This window comes from Sylvia atricapilla, chromosome 15, assembly GCF_009819655.1.
Source record: "Sylvia atricapilla isolate bSylAtr1 chromosome 15, bSylAtr1.pri, whole genome shotgun sequence".
Taxonomy (NCBI): Eukaryota; Metazoa; Chordata; class Aves; order Passeriformes; family Sylviidae; genus Sylvia; species Sylvia atricapilla.
This window is the reverse complement of record NC_089154.1, coordinates 10,428,381-10,452,090: the sequence shown is the minus strand read 5'-3', so window position 1 is coordinate 10,452,090 and position 23,710 is coordinate 10,428,381. Positions and strand designations below refer to the sequence as shown.

The window sequence follows — 23,710 nt, the reverse complement described above, 5'->3', positions numbered from 1 at the left end:
CCTCCTACCTACTTGGCAGCAAAAGCAGAACACAGCCATGCCCCCCCAATGCAGTCCTGTCCTTGCTCAGGTTGCTCATATCTCCTATCAACCAAAAAATACCACAGCACACAAAGTAGAAACATTAATGTCACTTTTTTTTTTTTTTTTTTAAATCTACCCAAAGGAATACAGGAATTCCACTCATGTAATGGTAATTGAACAAAAGTAACTTTGTCTCCTTTCAAATCAAGCAATATTTTTGCATAAAAAACAGGAAGGGCTCTGAGAGCTCCTGTTTCCTATGGTGGGCTTTATTAATGCCTTCTGTATTCTTTACCCATCCAGAAGCACATGCCAAAAGCAGGGAGCCAATCCCATGCTTAAGAGAAGAATCAAATGGGATGGATGCCATGAGGCCACAGCAGTTTCTGCAGAAGATACAGCCCCTCCCACAGTGTTGACCCTCAGCACAGTGACCTTCAGGAGCAGACAGTGCCCTCAGCCTGATGAAAAGCAAGAGATAACAGAAAACCACTGGAAATCTTTAAAGCTAAAAAAAATCACATCCCCTCATGTGCACACAAAGAACAAAACTACAGAGAGAAGTCCCACCTTTGCTAGTTTTTTTTCAAAGGCAAAGTGAATACCTTTGGACAATATTTACAGTTCAGAGTACAACATCTTTTATCACAGCACAGTGGAAAAAAACCCACCCACTTTTCATGAGATTAATTGCTGTATTGATTAGATCTCTGTTAATTACAAGTGGAGCCTGACCACTTCAGGGCAGGGATTGAAGTCACTTAAAAGACTAAAAAATGAAATATAATACAAGAAGTCCTACATAGGTAAATCAAAGTAGAAGAAAATGTACTGATACAAAAATTTATAAAAAGTCACTCTAATCTAAACTCCCCTAAGAACTGTCACATTTTGCTTTATCAAAAAGCCACAGCTTTTCACAGCATCATCCTTCATCCTTCCAATAAGGCTGAAAGGATGATGAAAGCAAGCTGTGCTGCTGACCCTCAGGACCCCACCACAGACAGGTGAGCAGCAGAGGGAAGGTACACTCTCTAAAAAAAACACTTTAGCACTCCATCAGCTCTGGCAAGCATTTATCACACCCTTGTTTCAAGGCATAACTGCAGCAGGATGTGGCAGACTTTTATTTTTGTAATTTAAACAAAAGTAGGACGTCTGAGAACAACCAGAACTATTGAAGGAGAAGTATTAAGGCAAGTAATTAATTTTAAAAGGATTACTGAGAATGTCTCCTGAAGCTACTGCAGCTAGAATAAAATTAATGCTATGACTTCAGCTTCAATTTTCAGGACACTTACTTGTCTGTAACTACGGTGGAGTGCTGCTTTCCCCTGCCTCCCAAGGTGGCAGCTGACCAGTGAATGCTACTGGGATTAGGCCTACATCATTACTTATCTTTATCTCTGATCATCATCTCTGTAATTACAGCCAATTCTTCTCCCACAGCTGTGCTGGAGTGCACAGATGATGGTAATCTCCTCTATATCTGAGCAGGGGCTAAACCCATGGAGCCACCAAGGCACCAAGTCTGAAGGCCAGAAACAAACACCAGGAGAAATCAGCCAAAGAACTCTGCCTATGCTTCCTTTGCCATACTGAGCCACAGCCAGAGGTCCAGGCTCCTCCATGGGGGAACAGAACAGTGTCAGCCAGGAGACCTCACGTTATTGAGCTCCTTGCTGTGTTCCACCAGTTCCCAGAAATGCCACAAGACCTGATCGATGCACAAGCAAAACAGCTCACAAATCTCAAATCCATATTTTATTACCACAGATCAGAACACTAAGAAGCTAATGCAGTGACACATGGACTTCTGCTGACCCCATGCTGAGCCTACTTCCTCCAAAAGCCTTTAAACAATTCCAGTTTTACAGCAAAACCAAGTGAACAGGCAGATTGGTTTTAAAAACAGATTGTGAACTTGGAGCAGATAGAATAAAATAAAATCAAATGTCATTGTGAGGAATCCACAAACTTGATTCAGCCCTACCAATTGATGACAGTTTGGAACAGACCAAACAGAGTTTCAGTTTTCCCTACTACATCACTCCATGTAAAGAAACATTCTAATACTTCTTTTAGGACTGTGCTTTGCCAGCACAGAGCACTCTCTCACCTTGAACATCCCCACGGCTTTTTGGCACAAGGACACGAAGCAATAAATCTTAAGGCTGGAAACACAGTAATTGAGGACTTGTAAATGTGCAACAGCAGGTTGCTGACCGAGTGCTCCAGGAGCAGCAGCATCCCTTGTGAGCAGCAGAACAAGGAGCAGTTGGGCAGGGCCCAGCTCACCTCCTGCACGGGTGGAGCCAGCGGGTTCTTGAACTCGGAGAGGGACACCGGGAGGGAGAACTTGGCCAGCATGGAGGGCAGGTTGTGACCCCGGAACTGACAGGAGAAGGCATCAGCCAGGGGAGAGTAACTGCAGGAGAGAGGCAAAGGCACAGGTCAGCTCTGCAGTGCTGCTCCGGGTAACTCTGATCCAGTTAAACATTGCAGAAGTGCCAATTCCCAAATGTAATATTCCCTGTGATCTAGAAAACCCCTGAGCAGAGCTGATGGCATGTTGTGTCCTGCACAAGCCAGACAGAAGATCATGCACTTTCACCTCAGCCTCACATTCTGCTCCAGCATTTTATTCAAGGTGTGGAGGGAACCCAGAGGAGAATGAAAGTGATAAAAAGTCCAGACCTGTGTAGCCTCTGATCAAAGGGACAGAGCTTGGGCAGGATACACACATGACCTCTGAATGTGCCAACTGCAGCTGCAGATGTGGCTGTGCCCCATCCCCATGTTGACAGGACAAGAAATATGAACAGTAGTAAAGGATAGTCAAGTTAAATATCACAAAAACTGTCTGTCTTAGCATTTCCATCTCCAAAAGTCTTCCAGAACAGCACTGCCATCTTTGACACAGGCACAGCTGTTGCTGAATGACTCAAGGTCCCTTCCAGCTCTATTTTTATACTTCCATCACCAAAGTTTGATTTAAAACTATTTTCCTACAACTGAGTTCCAACACAGAGTCTAAAAGCATCTCAAAATCCAACAGAGGAAGGGTTGCCAATCTTCAGCAGAGCAAAAATACCCACCCCTGCCTCCACATCTTCCTTGCAGTGGCTCTGCCTGCTCTCCAAACGGCCATGCTGCCTTCTGTCTGTGACAAGGCACAAACAGGGAATGCCAGCGCATGAAACAACACAGTGGCAACTTTTGCTGCTTTTGATTCATGTCAGGTGTGCCAGCAACACAGACAGCCCTATAAACTACTTATTTATCTTAATCATAAAGTATTTTGGTTTGTGAATGTTCCCATATTGGACATTCAGTGAGCAGGAGTACAAAAATACTGACAGCAGCTCCACAGGGTAAATATTGCTGCCAGGGCCCTCACAACCACAGAGGAATATTGATCTGCTCTGCTGCTCCTCCCTGCCCACGCTGGCTGTGCAAGTTCAGGCTCATGTAAAGGTTTGTGTTTTGCACAGTCTCAACAAATTGATGAAGAAAAATCCCACTCTGTATCCAGCCAGGAAAGGAAAGTGCATCTGCACTCCTCAGCATTGTGCTGCCACCAACACATTTTCCTTCTACTTACAGGCAGACACTGGCATTTGGAGAAAGCATGTAGACATTGTTTTCACAGAGAGGATAAATAATAATTGCTTTGCCCCAGTAAACAAGATGTGCTGCAAGCTGGAAAACCTGTATTGAGAAAACAGGGAAAAATTAGGGGAGGAAAATCAATATACAAACTCTTAGCAAGCATTCCATACAACAACAAAAAAAGTCTTGTTTGAGCTGAAACGAAAAGAAAAATGTTCCATCCTTTCACCCTGCCTTCAGAATAAATTCATGGTTTAATATAACATGTGGCAGATCAAAAAGCATTTGACAAGGTTATGAATTTCCAGAGATTCGCTCCACATTTCTAAGCAACTTAGTATTTCCTGCCTCAAAGGAATTCCTTCAAACTGCACCAATACAAGTTTAGTTCCTTTTCATGCCCCCAAAAACTCTTTTTCTTCATGCACGAAATGAATTGTGTTATACATGAAAAATAAAATATGTGAAAGATAAAACAAAAGAATCAGCTCCTACTATGACTGAAACATAAAGGAAACCAACATTGCCTTTTTACTGCATGGAGGTATTTCAGTAATGAGCTACACCAAGTATTTTAATGTGTTAAACAAGTCAGTGGTTGCTAATGGCTCTGGAAAAGCCACATAAATAGTGTCTACAAGACATAAAATCCAGCCTGTATCATTAGATGCATTTAACTGTGCTTTTTTGTGGAGAACAAAACTACAGAAGCGGTAGGGAATTTCCAGAGTTCATCCCATAGCCAAGTAACACCACAGACCACTGCAGGCAGACCTGGAGTTTTATTACAAAGCAGGACCTTTCCCTTGGAACAAGAGAAGGCACTGACCTATGAACAGGAGAGCATGTGATGATGAGCTGTGTTTCCCATCACACAGAGCACAGGTCACGTCCCTGGGTCTGGATCGACCCTTAGGAGCATGGAGTGGCCCTTCCCTCTCTGGGATCATCTCATATAATCATCCCAAATGATCACAGTCACCCCCAGGGGTCTCTCAGTGGCCTCACAACTCATGTGATGGCAAGACTCTCATCCCTCCAGTGGCACAAACTTCCCTTTCCAAGGGCTCATCACGTCACCTCCAGCAATTCAGATTTGAGAGCTGGTTGCCACTACTGGAAAGGCATTTGGAAAGAGCTGCTGGCTTGGGGAGACTGGCTCAAAATCTTTGCCCAAGCCTAAACTAAATCTTCTTCCCATGACTTCCAAGTCTGTGCACTAATGGCCTAAGGGAAATGGATGGGAAGGTTTGTACAGGAATTCACAAGTCTTTGGTAGAAAAGACTTGGCAACTCCAGGGGAAGCAGTGTATTTGGCCATGGCAGCTGTAAACTTTCCCTTGCATTTTGGGTGCTTCATTTGCATGTAGATATCAATGTGACAGGACTAAGACAGGCCACTGTGGTGTCAGTCAGGAGTACAATTTGCTCTGGTTTTAACTCCTCAAACAGGAGGCACAGAGAAGACAGAGCCACTCTGCTCAGAGGGACACAGGGACAGGTCCTGAGGCAGCTTGCACAAGGAGAACAAGGGGAAATTCCCATTACATACGAGGAAAGGTTTCACTCTGATGCTGGTCAGAGAGGCTGAGGGAGGCAGCCCTGGAGGTGCTCACAAGGTAAAGAGAAGCTTTTCATCAGCCTGTTTTCATGGACTTGTCCTGAGCAGTGGTGAGGACTAGAGACCCCTGGGACCCTGAGAACTCCCATATGAGCCGGGATGTGGCTGCAGGGCTGCCCTGCACTCCTGCCCTTTGTTTCTCCAGCCTTTCCCCAGGCTCCAAGGCTGGTACTTTCTCCCTGCTCTCTGCTCACACTGAGGAAGCTGCCGTGCTCCTGCCCCACAGAAGCAGGAGCACACAGGAGAAAACACCTCGTGATTTAAAAGGCTCTCAGCAGCTGCTGACAGCTCCCCGTACCTGCAGCAATGCCAAGTCAGCATCTTGAGCCAGTTGCTGCAAATTCTTCACAGCAGAGGTAGTTTTAATTACTCTCACCAGGGCAGGAGAGCAGTCCAACGGGAGCTCATTAAGCAATGACTTCTCATCATTTAAAAGTAATAAGGCATGGTAAGGCCTGCAGAAAAATAGAATACATTTGCACAGTAAACTGCAGCTTTTCCTGAAGGCTTTGTTATTCCCACATCACGATACCTGGGGTCAATGTAATGGTAAAAAAGGAATTTCTAATATCATCCTTTTGCTCTAACTGGGTTCAAAATAAGCTTATTTTTATGTCACAGCATAAGATACTCCCTGCAAAAAGGAGACAGAGGGTTATATGATAATTGGATACCCCAGTGACAAGGAAAAAAGACTGCACTGTATTGGCACACAACTGAGAACAAGTCTGAAAACTGCTCATCTGCATTACTGAAATACAGAACAGAGCAGAAGAAAGGAAGAAAGCAGAAGTTAGTTACTTTTGCAAGTAAACAAACACAGGAAATACAGTATCACAGGACCTGGGCTCTCTTTCTTCCAAAAGCAGAATTACTTCTGGGTCAACAAATTAAAATGAACACACAATTCCTGGCTGCAAACAGTGCAGGCCACTCTTGCAGCATCCCCTCAGTACAACCACCCAAAGTGAACACCAAGGCTGTGGCATCCCACCACCATGAATCCAGCAGCACCACAGAGCCACAGCAGCAGCTCCAGGGATTCCAGTCTGAGGCCAGGGCCCCCTCCTCCACAGCCCAGTCACACCATGCTCCTGCTTGTGCCACCTCAGACATCTGCAGCATCACCCTTGGAACAGGAGCATGGACTGGCCACACTCTGAGGGGCAGAGCTTGCTCTTACCTGATGGATTTCAGACTTCTCTCGATTGCTTCTGGGGGTATGAAGTTGGTGGCAACATAGTGGATTTTGTGAGGAAGGCAGAAACTCACTTCCAGCCAGTTGTTGATGTGCAAACGAACCACTCCTGTCGTGCAGAGACTAAAAGAGGAAGGCAATAAATCCATACAGCATTTACTGTATCACAAATGAAAACAGTGGTCCAGGGTGACCACTGCACAGAAATCAGAACAGGAAAAGGCTCAATGCACCCTGTCTGTTCCCAGGCTGGCTGAGGACCAGCTGACTCCTAACTGCAAGGCCCTCCTACACTTGGACTTACAGAGCACCATCCCCTACAGCATTTTGAGGAAGATTTCAAAGACTTCACCACTGACCTTCTGCTCCCTCTGCTCTTAACATTGCAGCAGTGTCTCAAGTTAAAGAAGTTTATTCAAGACCTACTTCAAGGCAAAGGAAAATTCTCTAGGCTAAAGCTGAAAAGATGAACTGGGCACACTGTTTTCACCTCCAATTTCCATCTTCCCCTCCAAGGAAAAAGAAAAGAGGATGTGTGTACTGGGCAAGGGCTGTTCCAAGCAGCACATTTCCACAATAACAGCCTCCTGTTCTGCTTAGGTTGTTTGTTTCCTTACTAACCTGTTCCTGCTTGTCACATGAAATCACAAACGTGCTTGTTACACAGTTTCTTCATTCTAGGAAACCACAGGGACTGAGCTAAACCCTTAAACTGACTCCAGACAACAGGACTGGAGTGGAAGTGATGGATGTCTCAGGAATAATAAAGACAATAAATCTGACCCTGGCACTCAGCCTCAAAGCAACAATAAGCCTCTTTTAGTGAAAAAACCAGAAAAGCTGGAGATTAGAGCCAGGAACATCATTCAGGTGCTGTTACAGAAGTCTGAAAATCTAGACAAGAGGTGGAATACACCTCAGGAGGGAACTGCATTTACTTAAAATGGGTAATGGACCATAAGGAGCTCAGCCAGCACCATCCTGCAAGCCCTCACAATATTCCCATTCCACAGACAGGGAATGCTGGCCTAGGAACTGCTGTGCTGGGAGGAAAAAGCAAGGCCCACCACACCTCTTCATGAGTTAGGAGCACATAAACTTGCTGTTCAATCTCAAGCAACAGCTAATCTTGTCTACACCAGAAATCTGAATTTCTCAAAGCCCTTCAATTTTAAACTTTCTTCCCAAACAACGCTTTTTGGCTTAAAATCAAATTTCAAAGTTTGCACTCTGAAAATTCCAGCCTGAATTTTAAATTCAAAGTGTGTTGAAACTCGCAATTTGACTTCTGTGTCAATAACTGCCATCAATTTCCCCGTCTACACAAAACAGATAAAAAAACACGACAGGAACAGGCTGGGTTTAAAAACACATCTTGGAAAAGTCTTTATGTAGTGATTTAACCATTTATAACTAGCATTCAACTGCAAGTCACAAACTAGCATGCTCTTTCTCAAGCTCATCTGGCTGTGTAGAGAGTTTGGAGAGAGCTGAAATTCCAGCCTTAAACAAAAACACTGGGTAGCTTCGGCTGCTGGTGCAGCTACTCACCAAACCACAACAGAGTGGTGAGGGAGCAAACACCATCCCCTCCCACCTCGTACGTGATCAGACTCATTGAGGAACATCTCACTGCAGACAACGATTTTCCAAAGGTTTTGTCCTCAAATCATGCATTGAACTCTGGAAAAATGATGATTTTTCAAGCTGCAAAGGGAGCAGATACTGTGTGTCTTCCTCTTTTTAAAAGGAACTGAGAGGGTGAATCCAGTCTGGCCCCACCAGCTCTCGTCTGCTCAGAAGCTCCCAGCCCTGAAGGAACATGCAAAGCACAAACACCTCTGGTCTAGTTCATTAAATGCTGCAGCTCCAGTAACACTGCTCATCCCACCACAAAACAACTGACAGATAAAGCTGGATTCCCACAAAATACATCAGGGAAAAGGGCTGAAGCTGTGGTTATCCACACCATCTCCCAGGCCAAATCCTCACAGAGGGAAACATGGCAATAAAGGAATGGGACAAGTGAGTTCAGAGACCACCTGAAAGCTCTTGGGGTTATAAAAACAGGTTACCCAAGAGCAGCAGAGATACATGAATGCATGAAACACTTGCAGGGGCATTTTTCTTGCAGAGTTGAACATTCAGACAAAGATCCAATTGGTTCCTTTCTTTCTTTGTCCAAGTGCACTAAGGTAAAAGCTTTAATTACATAATTGCACTCTCCACAGCATAATTTTGTCTACAGTGCACTATACAACAAGAGCCTAGAATTAAAGACAACAAGAAAACCAGATTTTCAGTTCTGATCTGGATCTTAATTTGATTCTTCTGCATTTGCATTCAGCTGTACAATTTCCAGACTTCATTATAGCTTTATGCACACAATTTCTCCTTCACCTGCCCCTCCTAGGATGGAAAATAGTTTAAGTGTCTGTAATTTGACAAGGAACAAGCTACACCCTCCAGCAGCAACACTTGCAACTGCCCTTAGCCAGACAGCAGAGTTAAATAATGTCTCAAGACAAAGATTCAGGCAATAGGATATTAAACCCTCCAAGACATTTTATTCCACAAAAACTTTGTTTACACACTTGTTGTTTTTTTTTTTAAATCTCTGGTTTGATAACAGCTGATGAGCAATTTGAGGGGTACATGAGCAAGAATCAGGATGATCAGATAACAGAGTTTAAAACCAAGACAGGGAGAGGCACACAGGAAAAAGCTGTTTAATGTCTCTCCATCATAAGGCCCACGAGACATCTCGTGATACAAGAAGGAGCAAAGTTCAGAAGAAATAGAAAGAAACACAGCAAGTAGTTAAGCCATGGACCCCCTTATCAGAGGATGCTGTGGTTGTCAAATATTTACTCTGGCTCACAGGATTCTGGGCTGATTCCGGGAAGTGAGATCAGCTGAAAGCTGCTGAATGTATAGAAATCCCTCCAGAGCTGCAGAAAGCTGGAGAATATTTTAGGGACTCTCACTGCTCTTTTGCTCTATTCTGCTGTGCCCTGAACTGTGAGCTACTGCCCCAAAATGAGAAACAGAAAGTTTGCCAGTATCTCCCAGAACTGTAGCCTTTTCCATAACTACTGGCAAAATCCCACGTCACATTTATAAAAGAGTTATTAATTTTTACATGTACACACCTCACATCACATCTATCCTGCTTATATCAGAAATTAACCCCGTGGTTTTGAGTGTGGTGGAAGTGAGCTTGTAGCTTTGGAGTTTGTTTTTCCTAGAGGTTGTGACTACTCAGAGCTTTGAAATGATTTCACATTTCCTTATAAAGGACAAAAGGCTGTCTTTTGATAAATAACTGTAATTGGATTATATTTTACAGCACAGACACAGAAATCACATCTAATAATTCATTAAGTCTCACAGACTTATTCCCCGAGCTGCTGAGATGGGCTAGATCTACCACTGAGTTCAAGTCCCAGCAGGCTAAAAATTTCTAAAGGCTCTTTCTGTATTAAAAAGAAGAAACAAATAACCCAAAGCTCTCCATACTTTCACTTTTATTCCAGTGCAAAGCTAAGAGAAGGTTGCTAGAACCAGACAGGCAGTTAGTATCAAGCTCACATATTATCCGCAGTTGCAGATAAAACTATGTGAAAGCTCCTCAAAAGAGACACATATTGTAACACCAATAAGTTTTTCAGCACTGGAAGTCCTGAAAACTTTCTTGGGCCTAAAAACCATTGCCTACTGTTTCACACCAATGCTTCAGTTTGGGGACAAGATGAATGAAGACTCTCTATTTTCTGAATTAATCAAAAATAAACATTCTAGTTCTCTCCATTAGAGACAAAATGGATTGTAGATCCAAGAAATAGATGCTGAAAGCCTCTGAGCTGTCAGTGTAATACCACTCCATTTCTAGTCAAGATGCCCTGGGTGCTGATCCTGCCTTATGGAACACAGGCCGCTCATTCAAAACCAAGGAACACTTTGAATGGCAAGAATATTCCTCCACTTGTGGTTTTGCACAAACCAACTTGCTCAGGGACATGTTGAGTCTTGCCTGAAATACCTCAGCACCATCTACAGGAAGCCAAGGGCTCGACAGCACCTCTGGAGCAGCCCTGGAAATTGGGCTGGAATTGCAGAAATCAGCAGGCACTTGGAAATGCTGGTTGGAGCAAATCTCAGAGAGCTGGGCTCCATCTGCAATTCAAAATGCTCTCTCCACTCCACTGGCTGTTCTCCTACAGCCAAAGGCTGTGCCAGAAGTCTCTGTAAATTTAGAACAGCACATTGTCACTGCATGCATGTGAAGGTTTACCCTTCCCAGTAGTCCTTTCTCCTTTAAAAAGCAACAGAGCAAATCTTTCCATCTTCCCTCTGAGGTCATTCACACTCCTCCACACTCTCTAGGTGGCCTAAATCCCTCTAGAAATGTGGTGTTCAAACTGGATATAATATTCATTACAGCAGGAGTTTTACAACTGTGAGCAGGATTGGTGCCTATCTTACACACAAGAATTATTTGACGCTTTCTTGTCTATCTGCTGCCTTTTTTTTTTTTGGTAACCCCATGTCACTTATGACTAACCCTCACTTCAAGAAGACCACACAGACTTCAATCCAGAGCTGCTGCCACACAGGAATAATTAATTCATCCTGGACTTGCAGAAAAATTTGTATTTCTAGAACCCTTTTTCTACCTTACTAAAAAGTAAATTTAAATCTATGCCTGCCTGGCAAGGTGCTGCAACTTTCTCAGCTGATCTGACTGCAGGTATAACAAGCATATTTCCTATGCTCTCATATGAAGTATTAATAGAAAAGCCCTGCAGAACATCTTATCACCCAACAACACTGTCAGCTCCTTTTCAAGTACAACCTTCCAATCAAGCACACAGGCACTTCAGATTTTCCCCAACACCTTATTTCTTACATTTGCTTTGGACAGTGTCATTACAAAAGTGTCAAAATCCAACTTGCACCACTGCTTCCCCACTCCCAATGCCTAAATGAGGGAGAAACTGCCTTGTTTTACAGCTGAGGGCAGCACCAAAGTGTATTTCTCCATGGTCTGTCTATTCCTCATCTCTGGGAAGGCTCATATCAGCACAGTCCAGCTCGCGCTCTGTGTTGCTACAGTCACAGCTAAATGCCACAAGATGTCACTGTGTCCCTAAATGTTTGGAAACACGATCAGGGTTTGCCCAGTCATAAATACCTAGCCCTAGAGGAACAGAAAAATATAATTAGAATATTAGAATTACAGGCTGCATAAAAGCTGCCTTACTTAAAAGTTTAGTACAGGTTTTGTGCAAGGTGTGTGGAACTATATACCACATTCCTTTTAACAGGATGAAAATCACAGCTCTTGAACACAATGAGCAGCTTAGCAGAAGTTTTCTGATGCTCTTTGCAACCATTGTATTATTTAAGCTCCCAGTGCCTCATCCTGCAGGGCTCTGATCCCCTCTGTACACAGGAAGCCACAACCCAGGGATTATAAAGGGTTCCCTGAGGAACCCTAGCCTGATTCCCTGAATCCCTGACAAACACCCCAAGCAAGGGGCACAGCATCTTCCCCTCCACACACACAGGTTCTGTGTCCCTCTGTCCAGGCCCTTCCCCAAGCACATTCCCTGGCTGCAGGAGCCTCTGGGCCCCAGGAGGCAGCACTGACAGGCACAGGCTCCTGCTCAAGTTCAACATCAGCCCCACACTGCTTTAAAACCTTTGCCAGAACTTCTAAACCAGTCAAGAAACAGCATGTCACACCTTCCATTCTGCTGGAAGTCTCAGCATCTCATCCCAATTTGCTGTCCAGACATGCACAAACAGGACCAGGGCAGTACCTGACTTGCCATCAGTGCTCCTGCGGCACTTTCTCCTTAGCTGCAGGTTTAGAGCACTTCTCCAGTGTTGTGATATCCCTGTTATGACTCTTGTTAGCCCTACAGTTCACTTGTTATTAGGTGCCCCTGTGCTAAGGAAGAAAAAAGTTATTCTTAAAGCTGTGACAGACATCACCAACTTTTAAGAACAAGCCACCAAAGACAGAATAAGGTAATGATTAGGACAGCAGTTCTGCAAACATTTCACCTGACTGTCAGGCTTCACATTGCTTTGCCTGCTTTAAAACCCAAATCCTAATGATTAAGAGCCTGAGGAAGTGGATAATATCCTTAGGAACAAAGCCAAGAGATTTCAGTGAGAAACAGCATACTGTGAGCTAGGACTAAAATCCAGCTTACCTGTCATATGTCTCTTTGAGATCTCTGGCCAGTTTGCACTTGGGTAGGATGTGATGAAAAGGTGACTGGGGCCCTTCTGTGGCTATGGAAAGATTGAAAACAAGAAAGCAAATAACTGACCTCAAAGCAAAGACTTTCCTCTTCCCCCACTGGGTACCAACCTGTATCTTAGGGACAGAATTTGTATCATTTTTTATCTACAATTATCTTTTAAAGCTTTTACAATAACTCAAGTTACACATTAAGATAGTAACAGTGAATTATTGCCAACTTCTGCTAAGCCTCAACTCAGTTAAGCACATGTAACCAAATCTGACAAATGATGACTTTAAATGCTTAGTTTTGCCAGACATTAGCTTTAATTTTTAATGCTTGCAGCAAGATGATGCATCACTGTCAGAGTTCACCTTAAATAGTACATATTGTTATAGCACATTTTCCAAGTACAATCTATAAAAATTGTAACTGTATTGCTCTGTAACTGTTTGCTAGCCAGGTAACAGCATGTAAGAGTAAAGCTTCCTCATAAGGAGTCTGGTGACTCAGCAGACAGCATTAAAGCATGCAAAACTTGCTCTAGGTTGAGTGAAGGAGGCCCCACAGGAGCTCTTCCATGTCAGCCTGACAGGGAGGGGCAAACATGAGGGCTCAGTGCATAGTCTCCAGGGATTGTGTTGAATTTAACTAGCTAAGAAACTACTTCACCTCTAAAACTCACATCTCTGCAGGGGGACAGTGAACTCGGCTGAGGCAAAACACAGGGAAAAGCTGTCAGAACGCTACAGAGCACCAAAACCTGTTCACAGCAATCCCCGGCACAAGAGAAGCAAGAAGGCACAATCAACCCCTCTGTGAGAGAGTGCTCCTGGGCAGAGGCACTGCTGCTGAAAGCACTCACTCTCTGCCATGGCAGACACCTCGTCCTGGATGGCCAGGATGAGCTTGGCCTCGCGGGTGAGGTACTGGCAGCGGCGCTCCTCGTGCTGCAGGACGATGGCGATCCTGCGGGACAGGTTGTGCAGGCAGCTGATCACCGACGGGTCCGCGTTGGCCTGCGGGGACAGGAGCAGCCACTGAGCCACGGGCACAGGGAACTACAGTCACGATGGGGAGCAGGCAAATGGATTTCCATTGATACCAAAAACCAGCCTCTCGACTGGAAAAAGAACGGAGTTTTCTCTGCCGGCAACCAAGCGGAAGCTCAGAGATGTTGAAATGTAATTCAGATTTCTAAGCTCGCATCGAAGGAACACCACACCTGGAGCAGGACACTGCTACCTGGTTTGTTTTTCCGGTTGTTAATGGGCCTTCTACTAGCAGAGAGCAAAGAACTCCACAGACAAGAAAGTGTCAAACTATTTGACAAGGTGGAATATCCCAATGTTCAGGTTAAAATCACTGGCAGCACAAGGGCTCCAGTGCCTCTACCATGTCCCACTCACTCCCTGCTGCCACACTGGTGTTTGTCCTATGTACCAACAAAGCAGTAACTAGGTAACAATTACCAGCTCATGACCAACATTTTCATCCCAAATCTGAATTAATTTGGATCTACACTCCCAAAAAATTCACAAATATGGCTTATTATTGACACTGCATTTATGAAAGTCCCAGAAAGAAAGTGCTGGAAAAATCTATCACGTCAGTACAGCTGCCAAGGGGAGGGTGAGGGAAATTCAGTAGCTCTAGCATGAGTCAGCAGCTGCTTCATGTTTGTTAAGACATTTAAAGGAATTTAAAGTCCTGGCAAGTGACCACTTGGCCAGAAACCAGCAAACCATGACTCATCAGTTTTGACTCCACTGTTGTTGCTGAGTCACGCCACGTTGGTAGCCCTGAAGCTCAAACACAGCAGGATCAGTGCTGATTATCACACTTGGGCCTTTGCCTGCTCTGTCTGCCCACTGCAGATGGACACTCATCTTTATCTCTGAGGGCCTCCACCCACCTCCTGCACTGCACTACTCCATCCTAGGAAAAAATTTCCACTTGCTTCTTGCCCGACGCTTTCCAGAAACCAGCTCCCTGCAAACTAAGAGTGTCTCATTTGGCAAGTGGATTTAGTGCTGCATCACACACACAATTACATCAGTATCATCACATGGCTGAAGGGCAAAGAAAGCAAGTTTTCCTAGAAGCACTAGAAATTAGATTCCAGAAAAATGTGGGGTAGTCCTCGCTGTGAATGAAAGAGCATTGGTTTCAACATTTCTGCTGCCACATGGCTCAGTGTGCATCAATGTGTGTGATAGCAGCTGCATCACACACTTCCCTGCAAGCAAAGCACAGGGCTTTAACAATGCACCAAAACAACATCTCTTAACATGTGAAATTTGAAATCAACTCCTCCATTGCAAATGCAGCACTCCCTGATCCAAAAGTGTCCTAAAGCACAGGAACACTGGATAAAACAGAGCCCTGTAAACAATTTCTTGTTTGATTCAGGTAATTGTCTTGTGTGAAACCTTGCTCCTCATCTGAGGACAAGCTATGCAGGCTGGGGCCGTGTCCATGTCACCACTGCAAAGCCAGTGGCAAGAAAAGTAATAGTGCTAAAAAGAAAAAGAAGTTCCTTTCACAAGTGGGGAAGCTGGAGGTTTTTAAATCATGACATCACTCCCAGCAGAGCAAAAATCAACCATTTCCATAAAGACAACTATTCCAGCTTCCTCTTTTATTTTTAAATAACCTGTGGACTGGGAAAAGAAAACCAGAGCTCAGAAATCAAGTAATGCTTGACCACAATGAAATTTCTAGGGTTTTATTCACCTGATTAGCCGAGCCAGGATCCCTTAACACCAGCGTCTAGTTAATAGAGGAAGCCTGAAAAAAATTCCAGGCAGAAACTACGTATTTGCTCCAGGTTTTTGCTCAGCATTGAAACCTTTTTATTCTTCACTTGTATCTTCTTCTCATTTAGCTGCTCAGCTGCTGCTCCCTGGCACTCTCCCTTTACAGTGACCTCACTGCTGAGAGGAGGCAGCTTTCAAACACTGGCCATTAATCATAAAACAAGCCTGGAGTGTGAGCCCACTGCATTCTCTCATGCATCCAGGGCACATCCCACTGTCAGATGGAATGGAGACAGTCCTTACCCTTAGTGCAAACACCACGTTGAACAGAATCATGGTGGGCATCTCTCTCTTTGGTGAGGGGTCAGTTTTGGATACCTGAAAAATATCAGCTAGTGTCAGTTGGAGACAGTAACAAAGGAAAAGTAATTAAAAAAAATTTTAAAAGGCTCTAGTTAAATAAGAAGCTGAGAAAAGAGAGCAGGCAAATCAATTTATAACATCAGATATGACTTACAAAAAATAGAACTATGATTTTGTTTTTATTGGAGTGTCAGTGTTCTACAACACTGCCTTTGCCAAGCAGCTGAGAAGACTTAAACCAAAGCCTTTTGGCCACAAGCATGGAAATTAGTGTCAGTAAGACAGCACTCTTGCTTTGTGTGTTTCTTATTACATTTAGCATCATTAGGGACCTTAGGTTTAAATCTTTTATCACAACTGTCAGATATATTTTAGCATATACTGTCAACAGAATTCCTCAGATTTCTCATCTCAGGCCACACCTATTCCTTCCTTCCCTAAAATCTCCATTCAAATTGCATCCTGTTACTAGCTGCTGCTTTTATAAGACGAGATATGCTCTAGAACAGCAGTACTAAAATAAAAGGTTTGTTTTTTCCCTTCCTGCAGGTTCTCAAACACATTATCCAGCTCCTCTATTCTTTTTGTAGCAGAGAGCTCCATCCCTAAGGCAGATTCAAACTTTCCTGTGAGAAGAAACAGCTGGAGCTGAGATAAGCAAGTGGAATTAGCACAGCCAGACCAAGAACTCCAAAGAGAGCACCCGTCACCACAAGATGGAGCACAAAATGCAGAGGACATTCCCACCCCCCCTGCAGCTCCCTGCTCAACACCCACCCAATCTTAAGTGCAAATACCTGGAACCTGCCAGGCTAAATAATAGCTGTTCTCTACCCAAAGTATGTGAGCACCTGCTCAAAGTATGTGAGCCAGGGCAAACACAGAGCAGCATCTGCCCTTCCCCACAGGTTCCAAGCACCAGCAGTGAACTGCTCGGTACTGAACTCCAAAATCTGACTGCTTTCACTCAGGAGTCTCAAAATTTAGAAAACTAAAAGGTGATACATATTTTTGTTGGTTTTGTTTGGCTTTTTTTTTCCTAAAGTGAAAATTACATTCTGTCAGAAAGGCAGTGATGAGAGAATGGTAAAGGCAGTTTAATGCGTTTATCTGTTGTGGAGTTACAGGTTCCAGGATGTCTTGTGAACATCCAAGTGTAGGGACTGATCCTGTTCGTTCCTTAAAATCAGAGAAACTACCACCACTAACATCAGTTGGGATGCAGGCTAGATTTCCTACCACTTCATCTTCAGGAAAAAAAAAAAAAAGACTGAGCTGGCAAATGGCAAAGAAAATGCTGAAGAAATTTGATGAATTCAGAACATTGCTACATAAAAAGCAATCTGGCACACAGGATTAAATGTTTGTGCTCATGCAACTCCTGAATCTCATCAGAGAAAGAATTTGCTGAGCTGTCCTGTGGATTAATTTACTGCAGTATGAATTCTGAGGAAATGCAAAGCAGAATCTGCTGGGTTACTCCAGACACTGCCTGAGCTCCATGGAAAAGCAGCTCCATCTGATTTCCTCCTAGCTGCAGGAGGGTCCCAGATTTAAACTGACACAAACCAGCAGAAGTGACTGCCACATCTAGAAGATTCTGGACTCTAGAAAGTTCTGGGGTGCCTCCTGGGTTGATAAGACACACCTTCCTTCAGAAGTAACAAAAAAAGTGTTTGCAGCTCTTTATAACATTGTGTATTTGCCCAGATGCAATTTTATTTAGACAAATGGAAATGAAATGACGTTTCATGCAATTAGGATTAGATTGACTGAAAAGAATGTACAACAGTAAGTGGTGAAAAAATGCAAATACAAGTTTTCATCCTCGTTTACAGCACATTTAGGAAGTTGGGACTTTCAGATGAGATTAGTAAAATAAAGGAAAATTAACTGAGGGAGAACAGGCCACTGCTGTCAGAGCCTTGAGGGCACCTTGAGGGCACTTGATGGCCCTGGCCAGTCCCAGCTGGGCTCCCACACACACACATTCCCTAGTCCATGACCTGGGAGTCCCAGCTAAGCTCAGCCCAGGGCCTGGATCTGTGCCTGTCTCCAGGATGGACCTTGGATCTGTGTCTGTCTCCTGGACAGACCCTTGGTCAAGTACAGCCCACCCTTGTCCTGTCTCCTTCTGGCTGAGGTCCCAGTACAGCCCCTGGGCCTGGTTCACCACCTGCCTTGTCTGGGGCTGCTGATGGATTTGCACAGATTGGGTACACTTAAATCCTGTCTTCCAAGACAGTTTAACCTGTTCAGGACTGAGTCTTGGTGATCCTCCATGACATTTCCTGTAGACTCACAGCTGAGTTCCCGAAGTAGCATCTTTTGATGCTTTAGGCCAGCTCCTCGCTGGGATTAAAGCAGTCTGGCCCTCTAAATATCAAGCAGCAGTTACCAACAAGCTGTTTCCACCTCTAATTATAGCTACAAAGCAGGATAGAATTGGCAAGCAGACTTATTTTTCCCCTGAAAAAAGGAATGACTTAGCAAATTCAATGAAAAATGAGGCCAAAATGGTTCAGTGACAGGGATCAGTGTTGGATTCAGAAATTACCAAAGCCTAGGTCATTCCTACAGTTGATCAGGAAGAGGGAACGGGACAGGGAATATTGCAACACAGAAGTATGTGAATTCTTTCCTGGATTTAAGCAGGGCCTTTTACGTAGCTCAGATAGCAAACTGCTCTCATTCTAAGCACCTAAAACATAGGCCATGGAAGATGGTCTCAATGCAAACAGCAGCCTGACTTGGTCCACAAGAAAATTTTAGATCTCTTTCAACATCCTACATATTCCATCTAAGTCTTGTGGATCATCTTCAACCTCAGGAAAAGTTAAAAGCCAAACAAGGCTGACGCAGCTTTTAGCATTTGTGAAGGTTTTTAGTGGTGTTTTTTTAACTGCCACACTAATTAGAGGTGCTAAAAGCTAACTTGCAGTAACTAAAATAGTGAGAAACGGCTTTTTGAGCTGGAGTGCCAGTTTAGCTTCTTTCTACTCACACTGCTTCCCTACAGTAACCAGAAGAGTTTCTGTGATCACTGACAGCTCCCTCAGTTTGCCACTCATTCCATTGACTCAGACATAAAGGAAAATAAAACCAGGATCAAAAGCCAACGTGCACGTTATGAATTCCAGGTTTCCTCCCTAAAGCCAGGCAGCTGGTGAAGAAGGCAGGTGCCCAGAGGGGATCTCATACTGTACCTGCCCAAGGGCATGCTGGAGCAACGTGGGATGGCCAACAAAGCGAACATTATCAATCTTCAATTCAAACTTTTTGCCACACATATCTGACTTGGTAGCCAAAATGGTTGCCAAGATGACATCTGAAAACCTTGAAGAGCAGAAGCAGAAGTTAATACAGTTTTCAAATAGCACACCCCCAAAATGTTCCTCCAAATACAGACATATTTAACTCCTCGGTTTTTACGGTATTGTAAATTGTGATTAGATTGCTGTACCTGGTGTAGCACCAATTATGTAAAATTAAGGACCCCTAAATTACATCCCTCAGATCATCACAATTATAAAACAGGAAGCATTCACAACAAAGACTGCAGGGTCATGCTCATTTAATTACATGCTCAGCAAAATACATTGAAAAGATTAGGTGCAGTTTGCTTAAATATAAAAACAGCTGGAGTTAGCCATTGCCTGGATTTAGCTGCAGGTTAATGAACTTACTAAGCAACGACATATTGACACAGCCTGTCACTCAAGCACAACAGAGATCTTTAAGCCACCCAGTATGGCAGAGGGGAAGGCAAGAAAAAGCTGATTCAATAAGAAGAAATACAGCCAATGCTTGTCCTTCCTTTCCAAAAGCTCATCAGTGACATTCCAAGTTCCTCACTTAATAGATCTCAGCTTGTGCTCAACAGACCACTGGCACCTTCCAAGAGCTGCCTGGCCTCTCCTGGGCTTTCTCATTTGATAAATCACACTCATAACAGGGCAGGCCCTTCCCAGTGCCCAGCCATGGGGTTACTGCATTGCTCTGGATTGGGGGGGCAAGGCAGCAACTCTGAGACAGGCGGGCATGTCTCTACAAGGGGTCTGTGAAACACAGCCACTGCTGCATAACCAGCTAAAAATCCAGTGTGACAATCCACAACTGCTCTCTCCAATGGCCTTCCAACATTGGTCTCTACCAACACTTGTTTTCCTCAACATGTCCCCAGGGACAGTGAAGCCCAAACCCGCAGTGAAAGGACCTCAGATGCTAGAGTAAACTTGTTGCTCTACAACAGGAGCAGTGCAAGGCTTGTTTTTAACAAGTTCTCTCCTCATCTGATTTCCCAGAGGCTCCTATTTAACCAAATGAATTTCAAGCCACTTTCTGATGAGAGCTGGTTTTAAGAATGAAAATGTTTATTTCGTTTTCTGTATTTACACTCAGGGATGTGTGTGTCCCTGCCAGACCATCCCCCTACAGCAGGCAGGTATCCCAGATAACCCAGTATCACTCAGAGAGGAGGGCAGGCATGGGTGTGTGCTGTGCTCACCTTATCTCCTGGCCACAAGTGAGCCCTCCATGCCCAGAAAAGTAATTAATGTACCTTAGTCCTGCTTCCCTCTGAGTCATGGACTACTACAAAAATTAAGACAAATGCACTCAAGGACACAGGGGGAATTTCTTTTATTTACAAATACTGGAGATGAAGGACCACACAGGTCCAAACTGCCAAAGCCCCTGGGGCTTGTACAAACAGGTCACCCTGACCACAGCACGCTGCTTATGTTTGGTTTATGGATGGAGCAGCTGTGTGCAAACTTCCAAATCCCTGACTGCTCTACTCCAAGCTAAGGGCAAGGAGAGACTAGCCAGAGACTCCTGGGACCACTGAGCCCATGCTTCTCTGCCACTGGGCTGCACAACTTGGGAAGTTTGGGAGGAAAGGGCAAAGCACCCTGGAACAGGATCTGAAATGACAGTCCCTGGAGATCACATTCAAAATAGAAAGAAAAACCTCACCACGACAGCAGTGAGCTTCTCCTCCTCTTTTTGCCCTGTTAATAGGCTCGTCATGGAGCCAGGAAGATGGGAACAGCAATGGATCCAAAAGGAGCATATGTTTTGGGGGGCGAAGGGAAAAGGAGGGCACACTAGAAAATGTCGGCTTCCTGGTAAGAAATTAGTTACCCTTCCCTCCTCCAGCCTTGGCAAAGGATACCTGGGAGCCAATAAACTGATCATTCTGATAACTTCCAGAAGGAATTACACCAGCAGATCCTTTAACAGATAAATGTGGTGCTAAAGGTGGGAATCCAGCAGTTTCCCAGGAGAGCTCTTGACACCAACAGCCCTGTCTGCCCTACCTTGCATGTGGCTCTTTGGGGAGGAAGAGATAAAAAGGCTGATTTTGGAAAGTCTTCAGGATCTTCTCACTAGTAAGGTCTTCTCTGTCTGGGAGAGTACTGGAATTGCAGCCAGGGGAGATGCTCAGGGACAGATAATCCTGATACGGGTTCACCTCCTAACACCACAGGCTCTCCCAAGAGTCACCTGGACTCCAGCCCCATTCTCCTCCTCTGACAGCCTGGATTTATAGTTTTGCTGTCTGGGATTTTTTAACCCCCAGTGCACTATATAATTTTGACATTTCTTAGGACTCAGGACAATAGGGAAATCAAGGAACAGCAGATGTATTATTCCCATTACTTCAATTCATCACCTCATCTTAGAAACTAACACTTTTACTTTAAATATTTCAATACACATTTTCCCATCTTTGGGGTATGTTAAGATGACCTAAAAAAATTGACTTCTCAGAGCCCAAGAGCTTGTTAGAAGCAGATTAGGTTTTGCAGTTGGGCAGTAACCCTTGTCCTTTTATGATATTAGTCTGAGCATTGTGAATTCCAGGGGGAAGCAAACCTCTTCTGTACTAAGGAATTCAGCAAGCAGAAAATACAATAAACAAAAGCTTTGATTTGTCCAAAATATTCTACCACTCCTCTCCTGAGCATAACATGGCAACAGCACACTGAAAAGAAGGGGGGAAGATTCAAACAACGAATTTATTTTTTCCTCCAGGAATGGATTGTAACTTTTTATATGCGACAGGAATTCAAAGCAAGGGTTTTTTATAAAGATTTTTTTTCTTTGAAGTAGTTTAAAACAGGATCTGAGTACGTAGGTGAGGTTTATGTTAAGCAGGGACTAGGGATGCATTATTTTTTCCTTCCCTGAGTTAAGCACTTTTCCCTCTACATGTGTAATCACCCCATTTAGCTGAGTGGGGCACCAGGAACAAGCAACCAGCAGAGCTGCTCAAACCTGGGTCATCTAAGTGCTCTCACCATTACCCTGGGATTAAACAGTTTACTCACTGATCTGTACTTTCAAGTCATTTCTCCTCAGAAAACAATTTGATTTAGTTGTTGGAATAACTACAATGCCAAGGCTATACTTGTTGCAATCCCAGAGCCTCCCAGCTTTTCCCAGTTCACAGAAGAGACAATGCCACACCCATTCTGGATTCCCTATAGGAAGCACAAAAATGTTAGTAGGATCTTGGTAATTATCCTGGCACAAACCTTTAGCAATACATTTCCTACAGACACTGTGATTTAGCATATAATTTTCTTATCATTCAGTGTAAAACAAAAACCAGAAACAAAAGCACAATTAAAAGGATGGTGAGAAAAGAAAGCCATTCTAGACAAAGGTGATTGTTTAGAACGTTTGATCTTACCCTGAAACCAATTGCTCATCAGTTAGAGGACATTGATCCCTGAAATGGGAACATGGCCATAAACACAAAACAAAACACAACAAAAGAAAATAAACGAGGCAAGTACACAAAATACAAAAGAAAGGGAAAAAAAGAGATAATATTAAAAACTAGGATGAACTATTATGGGTTAAACTCCCATAAAGGAAATATAACTGTTGAGGAGAGTCAAAAGTTAATGGAAGGTGAATTCCAGGGATATATTGCAGACTGTGTGACAACATGGAGAAAACACGCTAAGGTAACTTAGTCCTTGCACTAGCAGTGGCTGCTGTCATGTGTTTTCCCACTGTACACAGCATTTATGGAGCTGATTTCTACAGCACTTTTTAATTCATGCTTACCTTAAGAGAAACAGAAGAGGTTGCAGCCTGATTTAGAGCAGATCCTAAACCTCAGTTTCCTTCCTGGACTACTACTATCATTTCCACCAAAGAACCTCCCATGCAGCCCCAAATGACCCACAGCTCTTCCCAGTTGGTTCTAGTGCTTCCATACCCACAAGACTTAGGAAAAGAGGATGCCAAGTGTTTATTGTTGTAGGATTGTGTGAAGGGCCTGGCACGCACAGCCAGCACTGCTCCTGCAGGGATGCACACAGAAGGCACAAGGCTGGCCAGGCTCACAGCACACACATGACTCCTCTGCCCCTCTCTGTGCCCTTAGGCAGTAAACACAGCTTAGGAAGTGGAGGCTGAAAAAGCTTTCGAGGCAAAGAATCCTGAACCGTTCTTTACAAGAGGTGTACAGAGCAGGACTCTGTTAGCAGTTTTATAGCAGAAACACCTGCTTCCATTTTAACAGTCAACTGCCACATTTTCCCCCAATGAAGATTTAGAAAGGATTTGTTTCCTGAAACAACTTCATAAATGTACTCAAAAATGAATCTGATAAAAGTTTTATACTATACCACATGAGACAGGGGAAACTGAAAACCTCCAACAATTAATTAATATGAAACACAGATTTCTGCCAGTCACGTTGGAAAGAGAACCTAGAGAGCCCGAAATGACAAACTACACAGTGGGGTGATATTACAGGAAGGGTGTTTCAAGGAATGGGTGGATGAATGGAAAAGCACAGGCTTACAGAAAGAAAGCCTTTCAGAACAAATACAAGAACACTGGAGTCCAGTGA

The 23,710-nt window shown here is 43.9% G+C and overlaps 1 protein-coding gene across 15 annotated transcripts in view; it reads right to left on the bottom strand.

The window, feature by feature from the left end:
* The window catches only part of NPRL3 (NPR3 like, GATOR1 complex subunit), a 41,739-nt gene that overhangs the window by 12,708 nt on the left and 5,321 nt on the right, over positions 1 to 23,710 (bottom strand). For 4 of the 15 annotated variants that reach the window (XR_010744777.1, XM_066330177.1, XM_066330170.1 and 1 more), the window contains exons 3-11: positions 22,535 to 22,573; positions 19,041 to 19,170; positions 15,775 to 15,849; positions 13,578 to 13,731; positions 12,680 to 12,761; positions 6,441 to 6,578; positions 5,556 to 5,712; positions 3,629 to 3,735; positions 2,323 to 2,452 (exon numbers count right to left, since the gene is read on the bottom strand). Coding sequence is in view for 14 of the 15 variants with exons in the window: in XM_066330177.1 (XP_066186274.1) it covers positions 2,323 to 2,452; positions 3,629 to 3,735; positions 5,556 to 5,712; positions 6,441 to 6,578; positions 12,680 to 12,761; positions 13,578 to 13,731; positions 15,775 to 15,849; positions 19,041 to 19,170; positions 22,535 to 22,573 (1,012 nt within the window). In the remaining variant the exon portion in view is untranslated. Of the gene's footprint in view, positions 1 to 2,143; positions 2,199 to 2,322; positions 2,453 to 3,628; positions 3,736 to 5,555; positions 5,713 to 6,440; positions 6,579 to 12,679; positions 12,762 to 13,577; positions 13,774 to 13,817; positions 14,162 to 14,184; positions 14,281 to 15,774; positions 15,850 to 19,040; positions 19,171 to 20,811; positions 20,952 to 22,534; positions 22,574 to 23,710 lie in introns of those variants that run through there. The other 11 variants (XM_066330171.1, XM_066330178.1, XM_066330172.1 and 8 more) reach the window with 10 other exon arrangements.